Raw genomic sequence first — 26,316 nt, 5'->3', positions numbered from 1 at the left:
ACCTTTTCAAAGGGTGACACAGTTCAATAGCCTGAAAATGTGTTGAACAGTGATGCATCTCAATAACCTAGAAGCATCTGTTCAGATTGGTCTTTTTGCATTCCAGTCAGCTACCAAATCGGTGAGAAAAATACAATCACACTAAATGTGCTTCTGGATATACTAGAAGCTGCAATCTGCAGAGTGTAACCAAGGTGCTGGCTCTGAGCTCTCCCCTTTGCTTTTTTTCATCCTCAGGAATGGAGGCATTTCCTTGCTACCAAACAGATGGCTGAAACAAACATCTTTCCTAAATTAAGCTACATGTGGAAGCCTAGAATCTATGTAGGGTACAAGAAAGCTACAAGCTGGAAGGATTGGAGGGGTGGGGTTGAAGGAGGGAGGAGGAGGAAAAGACAGGAGGTGGAGAATAACAGTGAAAGCAGCAGTAATACAGCCCTTTAGAGTCTGAAAAGCATCACAGGAGCCTTTGGATAAAGAGATGCAGCCTTACAGCAAGCCTATACAGGAGAAGATTTCTGCTCAATGGTGAAGCATGGTGAGTAGCATGTTTATCATCTCCTGTATTGTTAGTGTGAGGATGCAATGGAATTCCTTTTGCTTTGACACCCTCAGTGAGACTCCAAAGGATGGAGAGCTAATTTAGTAAGATTGCTCCCTTTGGCAGTGGGCTGAAGCACCATTCTCAATTTTATTTTATTTTATTTTTTACGTATGTTTTTTACGTTCATGTTTGGTCCTTTTTAAAGCAATAAATAATTGTAAGTGACCAAAACAGGCAAGGTTAATGCTTTGCTGGCTGGTACAACAGGCTGCTAGACTCAGCAAGCAATAAATGCACTGTTTCCTTTCAGGTACACAGCAGAGATTTCTGTTCATCTCTTTCACCCTGGAGACAAGCTAATAATTCAATAGCTTCCTGTGCTGGAGTTTGTGCTGCTGTCTTGTAAGGTGTAATAAAAATGTCTTGAGCAGTTACGTTTCTCAGGTTTAGGTGCAGAAGGACTAAAAAACAGCTTTGGAGAGCTAATAGTGAAAAGGTTTTGCCAAGGAAGGCACCTCCTTTTGTAATGAAGTCTCCCTTCTATAGTCATGAGTGTAGTTCTGTCTGTTTTCCCTTGGCACATAGCTGCAAATGCTAGTCATTACTGGCCCTCTTCAAATAGCTAATCAGGGGAGTGAAGCTGGTGGCGAGGCGCTAACCATTGTGCTGAACATGCAGAGATTCTACAGCTGACATGCCCTGGACAATGAAGGGGGGAAAGGAATGCGTGTTTTTTCTTCACCCTTCTTGGTCTCTTATTGTGTACTCCACACACATACACAAAACCCCTTTGAGTATCGAGCAGCTTAATTTTACTATTAAACAGTATTAACATTACTGAGCAGTTGGCAGTGCTTAATGCAAGGTTCAGACTTTCTTATAGCACACTGCTAATAAGATTAAATATTGAACTATATATCCTTCTGGTATTCTGCAGTCGTGTGTAAGATTTTACTTTATGTACACAATGAAGCTAAAACAAATAAATCAAAGTGGTGTGGGGGTGTTTTTTAGTTCCTAGTGACAAAAAAAGCTTGACCTAAATTTATATGCAAATAATTAGGCATTCTGGGTGATCAGTGAGAGGCAGGTGATAAAGAAATGATAAAAGAACACGCTGAGCAAATAGTATGATCCCCAACATAGGTCCACAAAGCAGACAGGTTTATTTAAAAATAAACGTTCTTCTGTATCCTGAACAATTAGTGTCACTTATTCTATTTTTTTTCTTTTTAAAATGGAGACAAGACACTGGTATATTGGCAAGTTTAAGTGTGAAGATGAGCAATGCTGTAAATACTTCTTTGGTTTCCAATACAGGGAAATGTTATACCTGCTTGTAAGAAACAGAATTGCATACTACCTTAACTGCAGACAGGATATTACCACTCCACAGCAGGGAGGCTCTTTATTGATTTATAAGAAAAAACCCCCATTCACATAGTGGAACTGCATGCACATCACTGTTAATAGGACTTTTTTCCCATTAGCTTCAGTTTGTGAGCTTACTAAGGAGAGTTAAGTGTTTGTGAAAGTAAATGAATTGTATTAACCCAAACAGAGCTCTTTCTTTAGTGAGACAGAGAATACTCTCCTTCATATCCTGTAAATTGACCTTGCTTGTAACAAGTGTTAAGCATTTGTACCAACCACTGACTTTTAATGGATTCTCAGCTCTCAGACCCATCTGTTTATCTATCTATGGGTTGCTGCCTATCATCATGCGTTCTTCAAGTTACTTAGGCAAGCAGGGTGAGATCCCCAGTGGGTTTCATGGAACCTTCTGGTCCTTTCCCTTCTCTACCATTCAATTGCTTTACTAAATATTTAAGAGTAAGTCTCATTTTGGAGTTTCTCCTTTTTAACAATACAAGTTTCATTACTGGAGCTACAGCTGATATTTTCAAAAGTATCTCTGACATTGAGGACCCAAAGTCCCATTGACATGACACAACTTTTGAAAACAAGACTAGGACACTGTGGAAGAATTTTACTTTTAGAAGACATTTCTTCTGTTAGAACATTTTTATCATTTCAGTTTCAAAGATAACAGCCAATTGAATATTGTGCAAGGGGTTTAATCAATTGCTTGGATTAGTCAAGCAAGCTGTTAGGAACTGTTTAGACCAGTGATTCTTAACCAGGGTGCTCAAGTGCAACAAGTGCCATGCAATGTTAGCTCTGTTACGTCTGCAGACACATTCACAGGATAAACCAGGAGATTTCAAACGGGAATCCATAGTGTTAAAAACATTCTGACCTGTTGTGATCTTTCTGAGTTTTTTGTAACAGATGAATTGCTCTATTACTATTTTGTAGTTGTAAAACAAATGAAAACTAAGACCTGGCATTTTCTAAAGGGTGTCTCAAGTCTAAAAAGGCTGAAAACCATTGACCTAGACTTTACACAATATGTGGAACTATGTTTGTGAAGCAAGGTGGGAAAGGTAACTTTTTAATAAGAAGTTAATATTTAAGAATAAATTATCAGATTAAGTTTAACCACACAGAGAATAACTGAACTTTTTCTAACTTTGATCATTTCTAGTCTTCATGACAATTACACATACAACCAAGCAAGGTAGCAGGACTCTGGCTAGACAACTAATATGACTGTGAAATTAATTACTTATACATACAAGACTTATTTTTCCCCACTTAGCACAAGCAGTGTCCATCCAAGCTTTTGCATCAAGAGTTGATCCAAATGCCCTGCTCTTAGGCCAGATTCTGCTGTTGAATACAGATATACACTCTTAGCAAAGCCAATGTTCATAATCCCCACAAAGGCTGATTTTACCAGGATAGCACCCATGTGTAATGATGTTTCAGCCAATCTAGAGGCCCTCATGAGTAGTTTGCTTTCCATTTGTTTAGGAACTACATGACACAATTTTTTTTTCAGTACAAGGGGAACTAACCAAAAGCAACATCAATCTTAGAAGTCAAACATCTTTCCACAATCTTCCCAAAACGGGTATATTCTCACATCATACAAATGGGGGGATGGCCACCATGCCTATGTTATAAGCCATATTATTGAAATCTAAGGGGGTGTTTATCCCAACACTTTATTTCCATTATGCTCTTAGTTCAAAATGTGGATCTAATTGCTTGTTTAGAGTCTTGTAAAACCTCAAGACCAAGTGCTGATCATGATCAAGAACAGCAAGGATACACCATCCTGGTACTATCATAAATGGGAGACAGTTCACTCACAAAAGTAGCATCACATTTCTCTGGCCGAAGACTTCATTACATCCAGGACAGTGGTAGGTGATGTTTTAACTGTAGGCCAATAGGAGATTTTAGGCTGTCTTTTACCTAAGTGAATTTGACAAGTGAATTTCTGGTGCCAGAAAAGGAGATCAGCCAATTTGGAAGAAGGGTACTTTCAGAGCTTGTTGAAACTAGAACACATCAGTTCTCATTGGACTGACAGACAGTTTTCAAAGGTTCCTGTTATTTTTAGTGAATTTAATTGCAAAACATATTTCCTTTGCAAAAATGTTAATCAGCATGTCTTTTACTTCAGTAGAAGAATTAGATTAAGTGGAAGTTAAAGGTAAGAGCAGAGTAATTAAAAAGGCATGAGGTCAGGCAATGCAGTAGCTGAGCATACAGATCAAAATATGCATACAGATAAACACTTTTAAAATGAGAAGATATGGATGACTTGCATTCATGAATCCTAAATGTGTTGGCAGAAGAGATTTCTGGTCCACTAACGTTAATGTTTAATACATGTTGGGAATCTTAGGGAAGTTCTAGAAGACTGGAAGAGCGGTGATGCTGTGCCACTCAGTCAAAAGGACAAACAGGATGTCACAAGTAACAATGGCCATTTGTACATGCCATGGGGGTTTACTTCAGCTTAATTCTCCCTAAATTGAAGTGGTGGGCTCTGCAGGAAGCCCTGCAGGCAGCCTGGCAGTAGCCCGGGAAAGCAGGCTCTGCCCAAGAAAAGCAGCAAGCCCGATATCCCTGCTCACCCACCTCCCCTCCCCTGGCCCAAAGCCAGCCTGCCTGCCTGCCCAAGCTGTGTGGGAGCCCAGTGTTTCCCTCCGCAGCTGCGGTGCCCCCGTGCAGGGTGCATACAGGCGGGTGCTGCAGAGGGAAGCACCAGCCCCTCACACAGCCCAGGAACCACTCTGCCCATCAGCAGCTCACCCATCCAAGAGGCACGTAAGTCAGTGGGGTGCATGCATGACATGGGGGCTTAATCATCCCTAAATTGAAACGGTGTTTTTTAAAACCCACCACTTCAATTTAGAGCTCTTGTTTTGTCTACACATGCCCAATGTCTACAAAGTCAACCAGACACATTCAAATTAGAAAATAGGTACGTATTTATTTTAGCGAGAGGGATTAACCTTTAACTACTGGAACATGTTATCAAAGGAAGTGACTGACTAATAATTGCTGTATTATCCCTGGAGTGGTGGTAGGCAATTGACAACATCATCAATTATCTATCAACAACTTGAGATTTTCTAATCAAGACTGGGCACTTTTCTGAAAGATGTGTATTAGCCAAATATAAGTTATTGGGTTCAACAGAAGAATGAGTGAGGAAAATTTACTAGCTTCTGATATACAAGAAGTCAGAGTAGCTGACCAGATGGTCCCTTCCAACTTTATATTCTGAGTATTTCAACCTGGAAAGAGCTGATTTAATTCATCAACAGGTGGTTCTTGTTTCTATGGAAACAGTTTCTAACACAACATGAGGTGATGTTTAACAGTCTCCTGTTCTCCACATGGAAAATATATACATCTCCACATACATATTTGCGTCCACAGAAGTAAGATCCATGTGATAATTGTAGGCCATGTGGTGAACACAGAATCATATGATGGATTATTTAGCAGTTACATTGCAAGACTTCCTCAAGGGCTCAACCTATCAGGCCCATTTTGCAATAAGCACCTTACAAATATGTAGTAAGAAAGTGCATCAAGTTAATTTAATGTGCACCTTTGTCTGTTGTTCTCTGCCCACAAATCCAGTTAGGACTGAAACATTCCAAGCCTTTGGAGAGTGACAAATAGTTGCCATTTCTTCCTAAAATTTGGAATTTCCTCTAAAAAGCCCCATCAAGAGGGGCACACTTTAGAGCTGGGCTAGCACAAACTGTTCTAGACACAAAAATGTTACAACACTGAAGTTTATTATCTCACAGCCCTTTAGATGCCTTTCAACTAATGAAATTTCCCCAAGAGACCCATCACCTATTTCTACCTGTGGAAGAAGTTGTGTCAAAGATTTTGCATTCATAATATATTTAGGTTGTAGAAAAGTCTGTTTCAGTTGTTTCTAGCAAGCTTTATGGCTCTTTTTGAATTCTGCACCATTGAATCAATACTTGGTAATTCAGAGCTGGCTTTAAAGGAAAGGAGTGTGAAAATATCCCAATAGCCTATACTCAAAAGTATTCCTAAAATAGTTTTTCTGTAGCATCAGTGAAATACAGTCACGCAGTGCTGCAGTGAGGCGTAAGTGTTTCTTAGCAGTTGTTAAGAAAGCTCTGCAGAACTCATAAACAACTCTGCCTCTGACTAGCAGTATGAATTTGGTATTGACACATTAAACCCTTTATCTATCACCCTACCATCATGAGTTCAACATTACACTTACATCACTCACACCACAGTGAAGTTTTCCATCATTTCCTACCTTTCCACACTGGCTGCAGACTTCACATTTATCCCAAGATAAACCAATCATATAGATATCCATGTCCATGGTCCCAGGATAAATCCTAAAAAAGTTTATCAGATAAGAAGTGTTAACAGTTGATCCCTTGCAAACTAGGTCTGGACAGTTATCCTAGGTTTGCGACATTGACTCAATGGCAGAAAAGCAGCAGTGCCTTCAGCTGTTCACTAAAACCTGATCAGAAGGGTGGTGAGTACATCTGCCAATCCCAGGATATTTTTGTTCTTGACAAAGATGGGCACCATTTATTCAGGGATAAATACGACATCTGTTTCTAGCAACTGGTTATATGCAGGCTCATTGTACACCAGATATAGCCCCCATCAGAATTTGCTTTATGCCTCTTGATTGTCAGTCTGAGCAACCTGACAGCACTTTTGGAGGTGGGGGGGGGACCCCACAGTTACAGGCTTTATTTCACCACCATCCTACCTGTTGTCCTCATAGCTGCTGCGGTTTAGAGGACTACGAGAGCTGATCCAAAGCATGCCTTTGAATTAGACAAAACCCAGGACTAGACTGGAGGGATGTAATGCTGGCTTTACAAGTGCCCTTCCTGACTTGTGCCGAGTGTATCTGTATCTGAGGATTTGATCCCATGTTTATTTTTATACACCTCCACTGGAACACTATTTATTCTAAGGTAGCTATGCACAGTAGGCCAATGAGTGTTAAACACAACACTGCACTGCTCGTGTGTATTTCAATATTGCAGTAATTTATTCTTCATTCATTGCTGACTGTGGGGGCTCTTGATCATTTTAGTTATGGTACATGTCTAAATGATGAAAAACTGGGCAAATTACAAGCTGGGGTATAATGCAGTACAGCTCTAAATAAAGTTTTTAAGAACACAAGAACTGAAACAAAAATATTAGGACAACTCTTTTGTCCAAGATTTTTGACTGTATAAGAGCTTTCAGTAAGTCTCTGAATCTGCTGACAGACACTGATATAAGGCCAATGACTTATTTCCAATATTTACTGATGTCAGGATGAAAAATAAGGTGCAGTGTGTTTCTGGAATAATCCCTATAAAGCTAAGACTGTCATGACCAAAACAGTCATGAGGGTATTTCTGCAACATGAACATATCAAATTTATTGAACATTGTAGCACACAGATGTATACAAATATGCAGATACATTTAAAACGGAGCTATTCAATGTACAATGGAAATATATTTTGCCACTACACTGATGCTCTATATTTGGTTATTGCAGACTTAAAAATCTTCACAAATCCAAACCAAAGTGTTTGTGACACTCAACTGTGATTTAAAAAAAAAAAGACTGATTTTTTAATAATAAAGCAATGCTACATAAAAGTATATCTTGTATTCAGGTGCAAGTAAAATACAGTAATTCATTTCTAACAAGCTTTCCAAGCAAAGTGACAAGGTTGATGTATCTTCTAGTCACTGGCAAGGACTGCTCTGCAGAGATTTTCATATGAAAAGAAAATCTCTTGTTTTCTTTAACCCCTCTCTTGCCAGATTTCCCTTTTGGGGGGTTTCTCAACAAGCTGACTTGACCAAAACCCCAAGTTAGTGAACTATTGCCTCCCCATGGCAAACATTTGAAATAATCCCTCACAGATAAGATTTCTGCTTTCAGAAGAGTATCTTTTTTCTATTTGTCACTCTATCATGGCACTAAACCTGTATCCAAAAGCACCTCCTTTGTAGCTGATACACTGTGCACAGGCCCCCCAGCCACAAATCTACAGTGTTGTCTGCTTCCTGCTGATTCTTTCTGCTTTCATAAACCATAAGTTCTGGATGGATGACTGCACACTACAGTGTAATTTAGATACAGCAGTTTTGGTATGCAAATTGCATGGGAATCAGCAAGTTGCTCATGGTTAGATGAGCAACTTCTCTAGTGTAGTGTAGTTGCACCCCACAGACAACCATTACAGAACCGTGCCACCCAGTGGCAGAGGAAGCAAGTAGCCTGTTCGCCTTTTGCAAACAGATGCTCCAACAAACAAGTACTCCAGAATGGATATGGACATACACCCACCTAGTCTGGTGCAACTTCTATCACAGTTTTATCCCTCCCCGCCCTTCCCAATTCATTTAGGGGTAATTTTACACTGGACTGGTGAAACTGCAACCAGTTAAAGGGATTTACATTGCCTGTCTGCTTTATTTCCCCCACCAGAAGTCTAATGTTCTTTGCACCAATGTAAGTGTGTAGTCCATCCTCACACTTAAAAGCAATATACTGTACGTTTCACTTGAACCCTTTCTCAAGCAACACACCATGACTTCCTGACTGAAGTCTCTCACAATAAATGCCATCAGTTAGAGTGTGTTAATTTCCTTTCCCCATCCTCTGTTTCTCTCATTGCTAGCAAAATACACACACATGTTAATGGTGTTTAGTTCATGGAAAATATATGCTTAACCTAGCAGGGTCATGTTAAAGATTATCAGCTGAATGCTCCTTAGCCACATTCTAAGGTCATATTTTATTCTGCTGTTTCCTCTACAGAAACAGGTGTGATGAAGCAGCATGGAGCTAAAGAGAGGAAAGACCTTCATTAAATCTAGCTTCCAGCTGACCCATGAGAAAACACCACTGGTGCATGTAGTTCCTATGGACAAGGACAATCTGGGAAAAGATAAACAACTCACAGTTGAGGGAAGTCAAAGCGAAGTTGAAGTTCAACAGGAGTGTTTAGTTGCACACAAAAATTACAGTATTTCCAATAGAACAACAAGGAATGGGGCTGGTGAAACCATCCCGTCTCCATCTGGGTCTTCCTACAAACTAGTAAGAAAGAGTAAAACTCATGACTGTGTGATAGGGGCAGACAAAACTGAACCATGGAGCCACAAGAGCAAAGCTTGTGAGGTGGGGTCTTCTGGAAGAAGCAAAGGGCGACTTGTCAACAGCATCAGCTTTTCTGGGGTGTGCAACACCCTGAATTCCAGTGAGAAGAAGGATTCAGTTGTCAGTCCCAGTCAGTCCACATGCAGCAGTCAGCAGATGATAGATTACAGAAACTTTGTGCCACAGATGCCTTTTGTACCAGCTGTAGCAAAAACTATTCCCAGGAAGAGGATTTCCCTCAAGAGATCTAAGAAAGGGCTCAGGGATATATTTCATATTAAAAAAAATAAACCAGAGGGTTTAACACTGTTAGTTGAAAAGGACAAGCGGCTGTCTTCCCCAGGGTGCAAAAACGAGGTGTCAGGCAGGCTTGGAAAATATCTTTTCAGAACTGGAGAAACATTTGCAGCTGACTGCTTGGCCCAAGATTTCTCAGACAGTGAGATGCAGTCCGACTCCTCCTATGACTACTGCAATACACTGTGTGAAGATGTTGCTTCTCTGAAGAGTTTTGACTCTCTCACAGGATGTGGGGAAATCTTTGCAGATGAGAGTTCAGCTCATCTGGAGCTGGAAAACAGCAAAGAACTTCTTCTGAGGAGAACCAAGCAAAAAGAGAGCCCTGTCTTAGGGTCTTTCCAGGGTGGGGTGGAACAGCTGGCATCTCCTGCTCAGAATGAGGCAGCTGACTTTGCAAAATTTTGGGACAACATCAACAAATCAGTGCGATTGCATCAAAGTGCATTATTTGATAAGAAGCTATTGGAGATTCCCAGTCCTGACCTGGGAAAGGTTGCAAACACAGCTGCTGCTTCGGTGGCTGACCTGCAAGTGTCACCGGATAAAGACTGTGACCATTCCAAAGAAAGTTCCATAGACACGGGGACACCAAAAAGCGACCACCAGGAATCCACATCCACCAGTGATGAAGGGTACTACGATTCATTCTCCCCCGGGCAAGATGACGAAATGAAGGAAGCTCAAACACCTGGGATTCCAGGAAGATTTCCGAGAGACAGTTACAGTGGGGATGCTCTTTATGAACTATTTTATGACCCTAATGAAGCCAAAATAAATCCAATCCTAGATGATGAGCTCTGCCTGTCTGAAAGTGTTTCAGAACAGGCCATTGAAATCCCTCTATCAATTTACAGCTTTCATGTTGGAGCAGAGGAGAATATGGCGTCCCAGCCAGCAGTTGACATCATCAGCCAGGGCTTTCTTCACAGCACATGGAAAGGCAAGGAGTGTTTGCTAAAGCTCTGTGATACTGAGCTTTCCCTGACCATGGGAATAATAAACTGGCTGCGAAAACATTCAGGGTTAATTTCCCCCACAGACTCTGTGAGCAGTCCTAAATCAGAGGTGGAGGAAAACAGAGATCCACTAGTCTCCTGTAGCTCTGATCCTTGCCAAAGTCTGAACACAGCAGCAGAGAAGGAGAAACAAATCAAGGGAGAACCTAATCTTTCTAACCCAGAGCCTTCTTTGGGTTATAGCAAAGTTGCAGGCCAGCCACGTTTAGAAAACGTTGCTGAAAAAGACCAAACAGATGTTTCTGGGTCTCACACACTTCATGAGTATTCCCAGGAAGGGGAAAGAAATTGCCACAGAGACCTGGCTTTTGAACCTGAGTGTGCAGAAGCCAACAGCATATCAGGTAACATGCCAGCATCAGAGGTTAATGGAGGCTATTTGCAGACATGTTCACCTGAAAGAGAGAAGATGGCAGTTTCAGAAGATTGTGAAACACCAAAAGACAAAAATCTATCATCTGGAGATCTGAACAGGGAGACTATTTTCCAGAGCTCTCAAAACTCTTTCTTAAATGACAACCATGAAGTGGAATCATGTTATTCCTATAAGACAGCTGCAACCTCCCCAATGGATCCCCTAGAGACAGCAGATGAAAATAAAACAACGTACCATTCTTTGTCTATTTCCTGTGACAAACCAATGCAGCCTCTTACTCTGAAACATTTTCAGAGCTACGTTAGCCCCACACAGACAGAAAACAGCACTAACATTGTGCAGCTTTTGGAACGCTGTGTAACTCAAGTTGCGTCCCTGAAAATCAGCTATGAAAACAAACACCGGGAAGACAAATGCATTGGGAGTGAAATGAACAATATCATTTGTAAAATGTCTCAATACAAAAACAAGTTATTGTTGCAAAATGAATGCAACTGCATCACCCAAAGCTCAGAATGCCCTGGTTTTTTTTATGCAAACGAATGTAATTATGAAACAAGCTTCAAAGCCAGTGATTTGTATCACATGAAACAAAATGGGGAACTAATTTGCTCTGAAGATCAGAAAAATGGAACAAGTATCCTAGATCAGATGAGTCACATCACCAGGAATGAAATCAATTTTGAATACGCCCAGTTAAATAATCAATCCCTCTCTTATTTAAAAGACTTTAGCCTTGAACTGAGCCCAAGTGATTCTGCCACTATGACACCCATGAGCAGGCCTACGTTTTTACCTCTTTTCAAGTCTGTTTGCTCAGACATGCCCAGTGAGTTTTCCCAAGCCTCCCACAGAATGAAGAGTTCCCCAGACAAACCACTGCAACATAATGAATCTAAACAGGGCAGCCCCTGCTCGTGCAGTTATACAGAAGGCCACTACAAAGTACTGTCTCAAGTGGCCACTGTGCCTCATAACCCAGAGGTATCTGCCACAGAGAGAGCAGCGACAGGGAGGAACCATAAATAACACACCTGCTTTAACAAGGTGAGTGCTTGCGAAGAAGATTACTTGAAACAGAATGTGAAATACTGATTTAATAGCCATGCCTTTGAAAAAGAATACGGCCAACACGACCACATAAAACCAGTGTATATATATTTTGGACTCAGAGTTTTACCAGGTTAATAATATCTCTTAATAAGTGACTGATAGCAAGCATTAAAGGGTGTGTGTCAGGGGAGGAAGCAATCAGTTTCAATTATATAGATTTCCAAAGCCAATTTTTTTTTCTTTTCTTTTTGCTCTTGGTACATGTTAAACCTGTTAAGATCACGGTTTCATGCAAAAAGGCAAAGAGAAGGAAGGCCCAGTTCTTCAGTTCTGCCAGTTTTAACCAGGTGCAACTCTCTTAGACTCAATAAAGCTTAATTTTAGAGCATGTGGTAGATCTGACACAGGTGAGTCAATAGAGTAATACATGGCAATGTTGACTATTTGCCCAGGTATACCTGCACACATTTATCTAGCAGTTTACCAGAAAATACAGACTATTCAAGAATTTTCTTTATTTCAGCTATAAAACCTGCCATATTTGAAACTAGAGGTCAAACATCTCTGCTAAGCCACACAGTACAGAAGGGATTTATGCCTGATTTTCCATGACCCATGCCATTTAGTAAACTGCAATTATGACATAGGGATAGATTTTATGAGTCTTCCCTCTGTTCACTCCAGCAGTGATTATAGGGCTTTGCTTGCAGACTTCTGGTCAGAGCACCTTTGTGGGGAAAGAATTAATACAGTCTGGAGGCCCTGGCCAGAAGCTGAAACCTAATTCAGGGAACACCAAATTTCTAACAAGAGACTTTTCAGCTCTAAAGTTACTGGAAAATAATGTGTGCTCAAACCACAATATATAGAATAGTATTATATTCCATGATATATAGAATAGTAGTGTCTAGGGGCCAACTGTGAATGGCTGTGTTAGGGACTGTGTAGTGATATGAGAGGTGGCCCCTGTTCTTGCCACCATCTGCTGCTTGGAGTTCCACCCTAATGGTGGGTTTCTGTGCATCTATCTCCCTACTTTCTGGACAATCAGAAAATGGGAAGAGGAGGGAATGATATTCTGGAAAGGAGTTGGCTTTTTCAGACCTGGGGGAGGGTAATGCCATGGAGGTGCATCACATGATTCTTAGGAGGGCAACCTGATACCTGCTAACCTTTCAGCCCTTTGAAAAGTCTGATGAGGCTTGCTGGAGCCCCACAGTCTGTGCACATGCCAGGAGATTGGCAATGGCTCTCTAGCACCCCTTCAAAGGCTTGTGCCTATGGGTCTCCTATAAGCAGCCTTCAGAGATCCTGCAAGACATGGGGAAGAGCTGGAGAGTGGGCCAATCTGAGACTCTAAGGAGCAATTCAGTACTGTAGGAAAAGGAACTGGTGAACAACTAACAGTTCCCTGTGGGCTGCAGGAACCCCACGTCCAGTGGTTCACAGTAGTATGATCCCTTTGTTGTAAACCACAAATGGTTTGTCAAGCAGATATGACAAGACAAGGAGAGGGCTTCTTCATGTGTGAGCTCTTGGCGTGCGTAATCCTGATATCTGCCAGACCTTAATGAAAAACTATCTTTCTTCATCAATGACAAGCAACCCAGTGGTAGCCATCAGATTGCATTTTGAGATATTTCTGCACAGAAGAGAGCTGAAGACTTTTTAAAAATTAAAATGAAACACTCTCCAGCAGTAATATCACATGCTTTACTAATATCACCTCTAGTTAATAACTTAGAAATTACAATATCTATCCATTGCCCATATTTTGGTGACATGCACCAGATCTTAATCCAGTAAATTATAGTGTTTTCCCCACTCCTACTTCATTTTATCTAGCTACAAAGGCTGCAGTTTGGGAATTCTGGTAAACAGTTTTAGTTCTGTAGTCTCATAATTCGCATCTAAACTACTGATTGTGAAGCTAATATGGACTTTCTGTGGAAAGGGGCCCTCAATCAGTTTTATAATGCAACCACAACTATTGCATTATAGTCATATAATGCAACCACAACTATGGCTATTACGCTAATATATTTAGGAAACAAATTCTGTATCTTTTGGTTCATTTCAATAGGTGTCTTATTGCTTTTCCATATGTAACGACAGTTTACATTGGCCTCCTCTTCCAATATAGTTCTCATAATTTTATCTTGTACCTTACCATGAAAGAACAGATGTAGCTTCTGGAATAAGTTGCCGCTAGCTTGGTTGTTCTTAGCAAAATTAAAAGTTCAGGCTGGGAATGAGGAGAGATTAGTGGTCATAGGTGTCATGAATGTAAATCACTAGTGACGGCTGCATCTTTACAGAAGGGAACCATACCTGTATTTACTTAGCATTTCAATTGTTATAGCTGAAATGTATGCCTGGGGTGCTGCTAAGCAGAACCATAAACTCTAGGGCTAGGAATTTGTGAAAAGAAATTGCTCTTCTGAAGCAAGAGTTAACTTCTGCTAGAAACAGAGGGCAGAATAATGGCTGATGCGACTGTCAGAAGTAGTAACTCGCTGTATCTTCACACTGTGAGAGATATACTGCAAGTAGACATTACTGGACTCAGGGCATTTTCTACTGCATCATGTCAAATGGCAGCTGTTATATGCCACCACTTGTCAATGTAGATACCTGCAGCATCAGGAAATATGACACAGTTTATATACCACAACCCATGCTCCACAGAGGAGTTAGTTTTGGTGCTTTCTTAATGGGTTCTGATAGTTTGTGGTACAAGATTTGTCTGGCAAAGTAAAATGAATGCACATAGATGTTATTATTTTAGAGCGTACATAGAATTTGTGTATGTGTAAGGCAAATGCTGAAAAACCTTGTTTCATGGAATCCTGTTACAGACCTGCTTGTTGTTATTAAGTCCTTACTGACAATTAATTTATGAAATAATTAAACTGTATTTAGTACAGTAGCAAGGATTAGCTGTGGTGAAAGCTATTAACTCTGAAATGTGATGGAGTTTTCCTGGCCAGCCTTATCTTTTCTGAGCTCATATTAACAGATGGCTCACAGGTTCATTTGGCATTTTAAGTTTTTGGAAGGTGACTCCGATCTCTATACTGGAAGGGACAGGAAAACAGCAGAGGACAAATGTGTGAGCTATAGAGATGCAGAGAAGTGAAGCAATCAAATAATACTCCTCCTCTTGACTCAAGTGCTTAAACCTAGAGAGGGCTCAAACATGAGGAACACTCTGGGGCTCATTATTTTAAAATGTCACAGTGGGAAAGGCACTGTGGTGACAGCTTTAGAGACTGAATTCTTATCTTAAAGTACAGAGCAAAAGCAGCACAAAGAAGCCTTCACCAGTGTTGCCCACTGGCCCACTCACAATCCTAGTCCTGAAGGAGGGGGATCAAATTTGAATTCAGCCTCTGGCCATTCATCGGGGCTGGTGATGTTCCAATAGTGTTGATAGTCCTTCAAAATCAGCCCAAAGGAGTCTATGTCTACATGTCCCACTCCCCACAATGACAAAGGACACCTCCCTTTTCCTCAGTTGGCCTACACACTTCCCCTTGGTTGTATGAGACCAAAGACATGGCTGCCCTTCTGGATCCAGGAGCACATCTCTATCCCACACCTGCCTGCCATGACATCTCTGCATCTCACCCTTGCATTCAGGCACAGCAGCCTAATGAGTCATGACTCTGGCATGGAGCATGACGACTAGGAAGTGAGATTGAGCTTTTTCTGGCTCCTTTCACTCCCCTTCAGTTCCATGGGAGATTTTGCAAATACTACAGATTTTAAATTACAGGAAGTCTAAGTGCAATAGCAATGTACCTTAAGCAGAAAATAAAAAACCCCAAACTTTAAATCCTTATGTAGAGATATGTACAGTACTTATTGGACTCCAGCATTTCTTCAAATATAAGATGACCTCTTGATAATCAGATTTATATGGGGAAAACTGATAAATCTGTTATGATTTTCCAGGCATAGAACTTGATTATTGGAGGGTTATCTTAAATTCCTGCCCACCACTGCTGCAGCAAGGAAAGCAGCAGCATGGAGGCAAGCAGCGGAGAGGAGTCAAGGGGCCTGATTCCCACCCCTTGTCCCCTGCTGCCTGTTTCAGACAACAACTTTCTACCCTGGCCACCTACTCCCCACAGTGCAGGCACCCCCCTGCATCTGCCCCCACCCACCATTTATCCCCCTGCGTTAGCCCCTCTACAGCCCTAGGCATGGAGTGCACTGTGGTTCTAGCTCCCACCTGAGCAGGCAGCAGTGGTTGCAGTGCTGGCAGTTCCAGCCCCAGGACTGGGTTGGAACTGGACCCAGGGCTGGAGCATTGCCACTGCTGCCAGGCCAGGTGGGGGCTGGAGCCACTATGTGCTCTGTGCCCCAGGACAGAGTGGGGCCAGAGCCAGAGCTAGAGCCACAACTGAGGGTAAGTGGCAGGGGTGGGGAGAGGTGGGGGCAGTGGCTGCAGGTTAGGGCCAGAACTGCAGCTGAAGCAAGCTGCCCATCCCTGCCTTTTGTATTCATATTCAAGACAAAGAGCCTTCCTCCCATGTTGCATGGAGAGAAAAACCTCATCTTGGATTCAAGTAAATACAGTACTTGGGACATATCCCAAGGGAGTTTACCAGTACAAAATACTATGAACAAGATTGACAAGACATCCCTCTCCCTTCCCTACTATAAATACAGTGTACGGGTCCATGAATGGACAAGACCAAAACTAAACTAAATTTTAGTTCTGGTGACTATTGGAAGGGGCAAGTTGCAGACTTTTGAGTTTTCTGCCGGGGATGCCTGACCATGGAGGCTGTCAATCAGGAAAGTCTTTGCTTTGAGCAAGAAGAAACTGTTGCAAGGGCATTCTCAATGCAAAAAAGAGGCTCAGAATCCCAGAACTTCATTGTGCCACCCTGCTGGACACAGATTGAGAGAGGAACTCTTACCAGATAATGGGTCCAAGGCCATTTAAGGATTTATAGATCTTATATATTTTCAACTGCATCCTGAAGTAAAGCAGCAGATGTGACAGGGCAGCAAGCCCATGTAAGTGCTCACAATAGCAACTCTCATTCATATGCTGAGCCACTATATTATGCACCAGCTGAAGCTTCCGGATGCTTTTCAATGATAGCACTAAAGAGAGCACATTGCAATAATCTAGCCCTAAGGTTAGAAAGGAATCAATAACTGTCAATCAAAGAGGAATGGCCACAACATCTAGGCCAAATGACAAGGAAAGAACACAATGCAGCATGTCATGGTGGTTACCAAGAAACTGAGATGCAACGATGGATGGAAAACGACCCAGATTTTGAAAAGCAATATCACAAAGGTCAGATACACATCTCTAACAAAGGCATACTCATAGCCCAGATAGTTCCTCCAGGGTTTTTCTGTACCCAGTAATTTTACCTCCATCCTGTATACTCTGAACTAGGCCAATTTGCTCCCATGCACATACTCTTACATCCAAGGCTTGATAAAAGCAGAGATGGCAGGTATTTGAGTTTGACAAAGAGGAAACATAGATTTGAGGCTCACCTATTGACCAACTCTGGTCTAAAACACATTGCTGTCTCCTGTAGTGGTGACTCAGGCATATGTGACAGGTGGGAAGACACAGGCAGAACACCATGAAATACATATATGAGAGCTGCTGCGCAAGGAAAGAGCACATTTGCACTTCAAAGCCTAGGGAAGTCAATGAAGATCTTTCCATTGTCATAACTGAAGCCTGGATCCTTTAGGATCTCTCACTTCCCTTACTAACACCTAAAACCACTGAAAAGCCTTCCCATTCATTCCAAAAGATTCTTCAGTTGATTAAACTAAACCTTGTGGACAATGGTCTCCATGACTCCTGCTAAGTCTAATAATCTTTTTGGATGTGTTATCCTGGCCCACTGCCAGGAGGGATTGGGAAGAGGAGAACAGATGGTAGGTAGGGGCAAGTTCTGCTCAGAGAACGCCATGCTACCACTCCTTCCTCCCCATCCCTTCCCAGCCCCCAGGTGTAAAATAACAAAGCTCTTTCGTGAGATCCACAACTGTAGCAGCATGAAATGGGGAATAAAGTGATCTCTCAAGTTTTACATCTTGTCATCTAAAAATAACAAATTTGTGCTCTGGTATTGAGGCTACTGAGGGCTAGAATGTGCGTTTCATCATAAATATGTCCAGTTCCAGTGCATATTCATAATACGGATTGCTTGTATTTACAGTTTCTGAAATCACAGCTGGCAGCATCTCTCCCTCCCCCTCAGACAGACGGACAGGGACACGTACCCACACACGTGCATGCACACACACTATTGCTCAGACACATGCATCATTGGCTATAAAATGTACTGCTTGAGACATATAGTGCCATGTAACTAGAGAAGATGGAGACAAAGGTGACAGGCCCGTGCTTTTGCTAGTAGATTTGAGTGTTAGTCACCATGTGCCCAGATACTAGGGCTAGATGCTAAATTAAACAATTTTCTTCTTCATTAAACATTGTTGCTTCCGGACTTGGCTCTGTATCACTGCACTGTCTGCCTCTGACTTGTACATTGATCTGTACTATGTACAAAACCAGAATTCCATTAGAAAGGGAGAAAATGATTTCTCCAGCTTATTTCCTGGAGAGGAGGTTTTCCAACACTGTTATCAGTAAAAATGGTGTCTCAAAGGAGAGACATATTATAATGTTGTTAAATGTGTTTCATTTTGAAACAGAAAAGATAGATTTGCCATTCTGCCTGCTATTGCAGTAGCAGGGTTTCCATGGATACAGGCTTATAAAGACTTTTCCGTGACATCAGTACAAAAGGATAAAGTCTGATCTAGGTTGCCCTAGCATAAATTTGAAGACATTGGAATTACTCCTGGTCATCACAGAGAGCATAGATCTGGCTCACTGTCTTTTTCAGCTCCATACTGAGGCTTTTCTGAGGGGAAAACATACTCTGCATATACCAGCCTTGGCTAAGGGATAGGATATACAAAACAATTACAGCATCTCTGTGTTAGGAGCAAGAAATGGAGATGGGCCAAAGACAAAATACTAATAAATTAAGTGCCTTTTTCAGCAGCTTAGGCCAATGTCGTATGGTTTGATTGCAAAAATTCAACTTTTGGCTAGATACATTAATTACCTCATAATAGCTACCTTAGGTTTGGCAGAATATTGTTTCATGAATGCTAAAAGTGCCTCAGTAGGAAAAACATGTCCCTCTCCTTTTTCCAAAAAAAGACAGGATGGGAGAGAGAGAGGGGGAGAGAGAGAAGACAATAATCTGTGGAACAGATGTTTAAACTAATACATGGGATTTGTTTCCCTTACCTTAAGTGAAGCACCCAAAATATATACCATACAGAAAACAGATCTGCTGATGCAAAATGTGTAGCTGTGGTTTCGTATTATCACACTGGGAATAGCAAATAAGTGTGCTTTGTTTATTTTTTCTTGGGGTTCGGAAAAGAAGAGGAGAGATGAGGAGGAATCTAGTGTCTCCAACCCTTCTGCACTCATCTGTAAAGCCAAAAGACTCCCCCCTCTACTCTGAAGTCCCATTTAAAGCCTAATTCAGTTAGGCTGCTTATATCAGATTTTGATTTGTACCACAGATCCCTTTTGAGGTTTCCCTTTCCTGACCTCTCTCTGTTCATCCATCCCTAGACTGTGAGTTCAGACCTTTATATGCTTGTGGATGGTACCTGATGGCACCATGAACATTGTTATGACCAATAAATTTTTGCACAAGCACCATTGTTTTGTTGTTTGTTTTCAGTGGTGAGCATAAGACTGGGCTCTGTATGCACCACTCTAATACAGTAAATAATTCTATCCAAATTAATACTACTGATAGTGTCATTTCAGTGAGGGAATTATCATCCTTGTACCACTAGGTAACTTTGCTTTTGAATTTTGCTTGAAAAAAAAATTAGCAAAGACAACATTTGAAAGGAAGCAAGTCCTAAATTTCCATTAAAGGCTTACTGTTATCCACTGTGAAATCTTCTGCATTCATGTTCACTATTGTCTGAGTCACTGTTGTGTTTGGGATTCTCTTGCTGCAACTTGGACAGTGCCATTTTTCACATGATTTTCCACTAGTCTCTCCTCTTGCAGGGGGAAGTCTTTCTGGCAAGCCACAGTGTAACTTAGGGGGGCTCCATTTCTTCCTAAACATTTGGCAATTTTTTTTCTGGAAGTTCTAGTAACATGTAAAGGCAGAAGGTCCCATATCTACAGGGATGATGTACTATCATGAGTTAGTGTTGCTGAACTGTAGTGCATGAAGCATGTTTAATGGAACACACTAAGGCTAGGAGCAGTGGTTGGTTGCATTTGTCCCAGGATCAGATATGCTTGTGTTCTCCTGGAAGAGAAAAGTTCTGGGATTGGTGTGTACACACATCAACCCTTCCTATCAGGGTTTAAATGAGCAGCTGAATGCACTGCTGCTTTTCTGCCATTGATTCAATCATGCAATCCCAGGACACCATTCAGATGCACTTTGTGATGTCCTGAAACAAACTGTTAGCACTTCCTATCCCAAGAACCTCTTTAAAGTTTTTCCCAGGACAGACATGGACATCTGAATGATTGCACTTTTGTTCTGGGAGAAAAATAGTTTATATCCGGGCAAATGCGATGCCTGTTTTTGGCCCGAGTAGAAAAATTCCTGCCTTAAGGGAGCACCCCAAATTGAGAAATATTCTCCATCATCTCTATTAAAGACGACAGCTTTTTTCAAACAAATCACCCAAGTCAATGCCTTAAGAAGGGCTGTGCTCTGCATGTGCGCATGTGTGCGTATACACGTGGCTGGGCAAGTCTCTCCCTGCTCTGCTCAAAATCAGGATGTGAGAATCTCATTTAGAAGGCTTCTTTCTGGATTTGGGGGCAGGTTGTAGTATCTTTATCTAACACCACTTGATCTCTGTGATGCTGACAGCAGTGCTTAGGGATTACCTCTATGGGGCATTAAGCATTGGCTTCTTCTAGCTCCCTGTGGGCTGTTTAGACAGAGGTTAAAAGTTCCTCATTGAACTTACTGGAAATTAAACTGTAGAGATAGTTGTCCAAAATATACAGGGATAAGGTAGCACTATTCTATACCCACACCTGAGAGGTTGATTATATTTTTAGAGGGAAAAGCTGGGAAACTAAACTGGAAGATTAGGGATAAAAAGGAGATCTAGGAAGTATGAAAAAAACAAAAACAAAAAACCAGGGTCTTGTTTCAGAATGGAAAACCAGGAGGCTGCAGTCAAGGGCAAGCTATGAGAAAAACAGCAATTATTTCTGTGCTGTCTCTTTACTACGGTCTCCTAGTCCCAATTTTTCCCCTTTCAGACTGGCTAATAATCCCCTCCAACCTCCCTCTCAGCTCTGCACCCGTTTGCCCTCCCACTTGACTTTCCCACCTCACGCTGAGTAATTCCCTTGCTGCCTCCACACACACAGCTGTCCTCTCCAGACTAAGAACTCCTCCACAGGAGAAAACCCCCCAAAACCCCCCAAAACACACTCTCAGTGCTGAAATCTTTCCATTCAATACCTTCAGCAACCCCCTCCACTCAGAAACCATCTCCCCTGCTATCTAACAGCCACAGCCATTGGGCTCAGAGCAGAAAGGAGCAAAGGCAGCAAAGAAGAATTGTTTTGCACAGACCAGGGTGTGCACGAAACTAAACTGTGTATTCATTTTAGCTACTCAGCTGTACTATGTGCAATTTTTTAATTATGCTTTTATTATGCTAAAGATATGAGCTGACTCTGCAGAAGCCTAACCTGCAGCAAGCTGTAAATGATTTTGCTTGAAATGAAAGTCTGACACTCAAGTGCACCAGGAGAATAAAGACAGGCTTGCACACTAATTATTGCACTGTAACTACTAAAGCCAGCTAAACACTGGCAATTAAATGCCACAGCAACAACAAAAGCAAACTGAACTCAGTTTGCAGGGGTAGCTGCAAGGCAGTGAAGAATCAGATCCTAAGACATAGGAGGGCTTCAGAGTTTTTGTTTACTTGAACTTCATTTAATTAAATATAGCTCAGGCACCAAGAAAGCTGTGTCATGGCTTTTGGGCTACAATAATCAGAATCAGATGACAAAAGGAACTAGGTTCTGTGACTACAATATGATGTAGCTACTCTTTAAAGGAACACTAGGCACTTATACAGCAAACTACATTTGAACTAGTAACTAAAGAATAAGCCAAAAACGGTCAGCTGATTTCATGGATTTGGAATATTTTTTAAACACAACCATGCTTTCAACTTCGTATTTTCCCCTATGAATGTTCACAGATAGAAAGCAAATTTACATTTTTTGATCAGTGATTGTACATGTTTTGCAATATTTACCAGATCTAATTATGGACATCAATAAAGTAAGACACAGCCTGATTTAATGTTAGGGTTTGATTCTTTTGTCAGTGAAATAAACAAGCAAGCCAGCAAGATAAACTATTGCTGATGTCAGTGGGAGCAAGAAAAATCCCTATTTATAGCTGTGGACATTCAGTGTAAACAGTGAAGGAAGATGCCGTACTAGAAATGTTCACAACTTCAGTTTTGTGAGACATCTTTTATAATTTGTATTCCAGCTGCTCTTCAAGGAAATATTCCTTGGCTTGTTGTCATTCATTTTATCTAATGCTGCCGTTCATTTGAACTGAACTTTTGGCAGATGTAATATAATCAAAAGAAGCCATTTCAGGTTAGAAAATAAAGAAAAGTAGTTTAGGAAAGAAAGCAACTAACTGTTCAGTTCACTTCCATTAAATATAGGATTCTGGAGTTCATGGCATTTAGACATACAGAGGCTTTCCTTTCCTTATGCATTGTTGTTTGTTTGTTTTTTTGCTTTGAATGTACAACCAAGTTGGTTCTTGCTCTGAAAAGCATTAAGTAGACTGTTGCTATAGCAACCAACTCCCTGAAACCTTTTTATAATTAAAATGGTAGTCTAAACACTCATGAAAATAGGTCTCAGGGAAAAAAAATGAAAAACCTATCCAAATCACCAAAAAAGGTTTACAGCTTCCTGGATAATATTTTAATATTCTTTTAAAAGGATTTTGATTTGAACTGGACAAGATTGCTTACTTTACATTGAAGCTTATGTATTAGGAAGTATTTTGATGAATATCTTAGATGGTAAAATTATGTAAAAATCCACTTTTATTGCATTTGTCAGTGCCAGGGATGCATGTTGAGATTCCTGCTTGATTTCATCAAGCCTGGATCAATAATGCAGTAGAGCTTGAATCATCTAAGGCTTGAATAATATACAAAATATTTTCTGAATATCATGAGTAAGAAACTCAGGATATTCAATCAATTCTCTACTGACAAATTTAACAATATTCGTAGCTTCCCTTAGAATTTAAAACGTTGCTTGACCTTAAATGCGAGTGAAAAATTATCAAGGTCTCAATTTTCCTATTACAGAAAGGAAAAGTAATGTAATGAAGCCGATTTTTCCCTCTGGGTTAGAGACAGACATTCAAAAAGCCAGAGCCTGAATTGATTCAGCCTTTATACATTAGTTTAACCTGCCTAGGCTAAACTGGTTTGTAACAGGATAGACTTTCTCTCTGGACTGAGACAATGCAGACACATGCCTGCAGTTGCTCAGGCCAGGCGCTGGGAGGCGCTAGAGCATGCACTCAGCTGCAGAGAAGCTGTGCTGGGGGGGCATGGCTAACCCAGGCTGAACTGGCCACAGAGGGGTTTAATTCCTCCTCCCTGTGCCACCATGAGAGACCAAAGCCAGGTCTGCTCGGTGCTCCCCACTTGCTGCTGCAGCGCTGGGCACCATGGCCCCCAACGCAGAAAGAGGCAGGGAGGAGAGCTAGTTTCCCCTGTACCCCAGTGCCAGCCGGGTCTGCCGGCTGTTGCCGCAGCACTCGCACCCTGCCCAGACTAGGCCCCCAGCTGTCCACTCGCTGGAGGCCAGAGGGAGGAGGAATAATCCTGCCAGGCCTCTGTGGCTTGTTCTGTGCTGGGGCAAGTCTCCTCCCGGCAAGAGGGGGCTTATTCTGCTTCTGGCCCCAGCACTTGCAGTCCTGAAGGAGTTAACTTGCAGCCCCTGGGCTCCCAGCTGATGGCTGCTCCCCCCACATTATTCCCCACCCAGCTTTGCCTGCAGAGGGGCCGAGCAGACCCCACTGTGGCATCAGCAGCTGAATAACCCCCCTGCTGCTGAGAGGGGGCTTGCTTCAAGCACAGAGAGGCTGCTCGCAGAGCTGCTGTGGAGCACGGTGGCACTGTGGGGGCACAGGCAGACAAGGCCCCTGTGGGGGGCAGGGAAGGGGGTTATTCCTTCTCTCTCCGGCCAGGGGACAGCTGGGGGCCTATTCCAGGCAGGGTATGAGTGCTGCAGTGACAGCCAGCAGACCCAGCTGCCAGTGCAGGTATAGGGGAAACTAACTCTCCTCCCTGCCTCCCCCCACCTCAGGGGCCATGGTGCCTGGTGCTGCAACAGCAAGGGGGAGAGTTGAGCAGACCTGGCTCTGCTACCTGCTGGTGGTTGTGGGGGTGGGAAATTAAACCCCTCTCTGGCCAGACCCCTGCCCCTGCCTGGCCCTGCACAGGCTGAGGAGCAGAGGGGTAGGGCCAGCCTGGCTGGGCTGGACCAGAGAGCCTTGCCCAGCCCAGAGAGCGTGGGGGATGCTGGGGGTCTCTGGTTTATCTTTAACGAGCAAGGGGTCTGGGACAGACATTGCATAAACCAGTTTGAGCCAAATCAGTTAAGTCTGATACCACATTCAACCAGGTTTATCTCAAAGCAGTTTCAGACATTTTGAAACTGGTATATATGCACCGAGTGTCTTCTCTGAGCACTTAAACCTGTTCGTGTGTAATGTCTGTCCCTAGCCCTAGTGTTTATTACAGTACGCAACAGCTATGGTAGCATGTCACAACTAAAAGATAAATTATGAACAGACAAATCTAAACCTTTATTTAAAAGTAACACTTGGCTCAGATCCAGGGCTCTGTAGAGCAAATCATAGTATCATGGCACTTAGGGTCGGAAGGGGTCCGACCACCTGCCCTAGGCAGGAATGGGTGCCAGGGTCATATCACCCAGCCAAAAATCTGTCCAGCCTCCTCTTGGAGACCCACAAGGTAGAAGAGAGCACCACCTCACTTGGGAGCCCATTCCTGGCAGCCCTAACTGTAAAATAAAATGAAAGCTTATAAGAATTTCTTGGTACACATTTGAAGATTTAATGTTTTCATTACATATATAAAGGTGTATTCTGCTCTAAGTTATATTCTGAAAGCTGGTGAATAATGATAAAATAATAGGGCTATTTGGACTGGTGCCCCTCAGAAACAAACCTCATATAACTCATTAATAGGAAGTATATGATGAAAACAGGTTAGAGATTCAGAAAGAGTTAGTAGGAGTAAAGTAAATCCAAAGAAGTGTCCCAAATGCAAACTTTTTTTCCCTTTGCCTGAATGAAAAATACCACTTCACTGGAGATCAGAATTTGGTACCAAACTCCCACCCCCCAAAACACTCGAAACAACCAAGGCTTCCTCATATTGTTAAAAAGATTGAAGCTCTTAAAGAGGCTGAATGCTGTTCCTCAGAGACAAAGTATTTAGCATTGCTCTAATACTTTCCTTAGCTAATCCCAAACTGGCAGCAAGTTCTACCGAGAGCTATTTCACTACGAAGACTTGACACCAGAGCTGACTGAATGACTGACAAAGGGGAAAATAGAAGAACCTAAGAGTTCTCTCATTGCCTTTCTTTGATACAGACTGATTTTCCAAGGTATCTGCAGTGTGGTGACTAGCATTTTAGTAGAGCTTTGCAGATACTGTCACTGACCTCAGCACTGTTACTGAATCCTATTTTCACATGGATACATCCTTGAACAAATTTCTGCTGTTGCTTGGTTTCCCCTTACCAACAGACAGTTGAGTATGTTTCCTTCTACCTACAGATTCTTCAACAAATATTAATCATGACATTTCATATTGATGCATCAGTTGCCCACTCTCTCCTTCCACAGCAGTGATGGCAAAGAGTACAGGATTTGGTCCCATTCTCATGCCTGTTTTGAGGAGAAAGTAAGGGGCCCCTTTAGGCCTCTAATACATTTCCCCAAAGTGATTTTGATTATATGGCAATCAGGATGGGTTGTCCTGAGTTCGGCATTGACAGACCCACAACAGGCCCTTGGCCCATTCCTACCACTTCACACTAACTTCAGTATTGTAGTAGCAGAATCCCATCATGGACAGCTTTGTGCACTGGCACTATGGCAACATCAGTTCCCTGTGATCTTGAATATTTCCACCAGAGCCATCAAGCCTTATAGACTCATGGCAGAGAAGCTAATTCTTTTCTGTTCCTGCCTGCTATTCTACCCTCACTCCTGTAGGGTTGTCCTCTACAGCATATTTTCCAGTCTCATTTTAAACAACCTAAGCAACAGAATGCATTTACCCATGGAACA

General features: G+C 42.0%; 1 protein-coding gene across 1 annotated transcript in view; it reads left to right on the top strand.

Moving 5' to 3' along the window:
- Positions 1 to 258: 258 nt before the first annotated feature.
- Positions 259 to 26,316, top strand: part of AMER3 (APC membrane recruitment protein 3) — a 58,413-nt gene continuing 32,355 nt past the window's right edge. Inside the window, exons 1-2 of the mRNA XM_019542931.1 lie at positions 259 to 538; positions 8,762 to 11,842. Of these exons, the coding sequence (XP_019398476.1) occupies positions 8,783 to 11,824 (3,042 nt within the window). The 5' untranslated portion in view covers positions 259 to 538; positions 8,762 to 8,782 and the 3' untranslated portion in view covers positions 11,825 to 11,842. The remainder of the gene's footprint in view (positions 539 to 8,761; positions 11,843 to 26,316) is intronic.

Source organism: Crocodylus porosus, unplaced genomic scaffold (genome assembly GCF_001723895.1).
Source record: "Crocodylus porosus isolate Cpor-Errol unplaced genomic scaffold, CroPor_comp1, whole genome shotgun sequence".
NCBI classification, from domain to species: domain Eukaryota; kingdom Metazoa; phylum Chordata; order Crocodylia; family Crocodylidae; genus Crocodylus; species Crocodylus porosus.
Note: the sequence above shows the minus strand (reverse complement) of the source record. Positions and strands in the feature narration are given on the sequence as shown.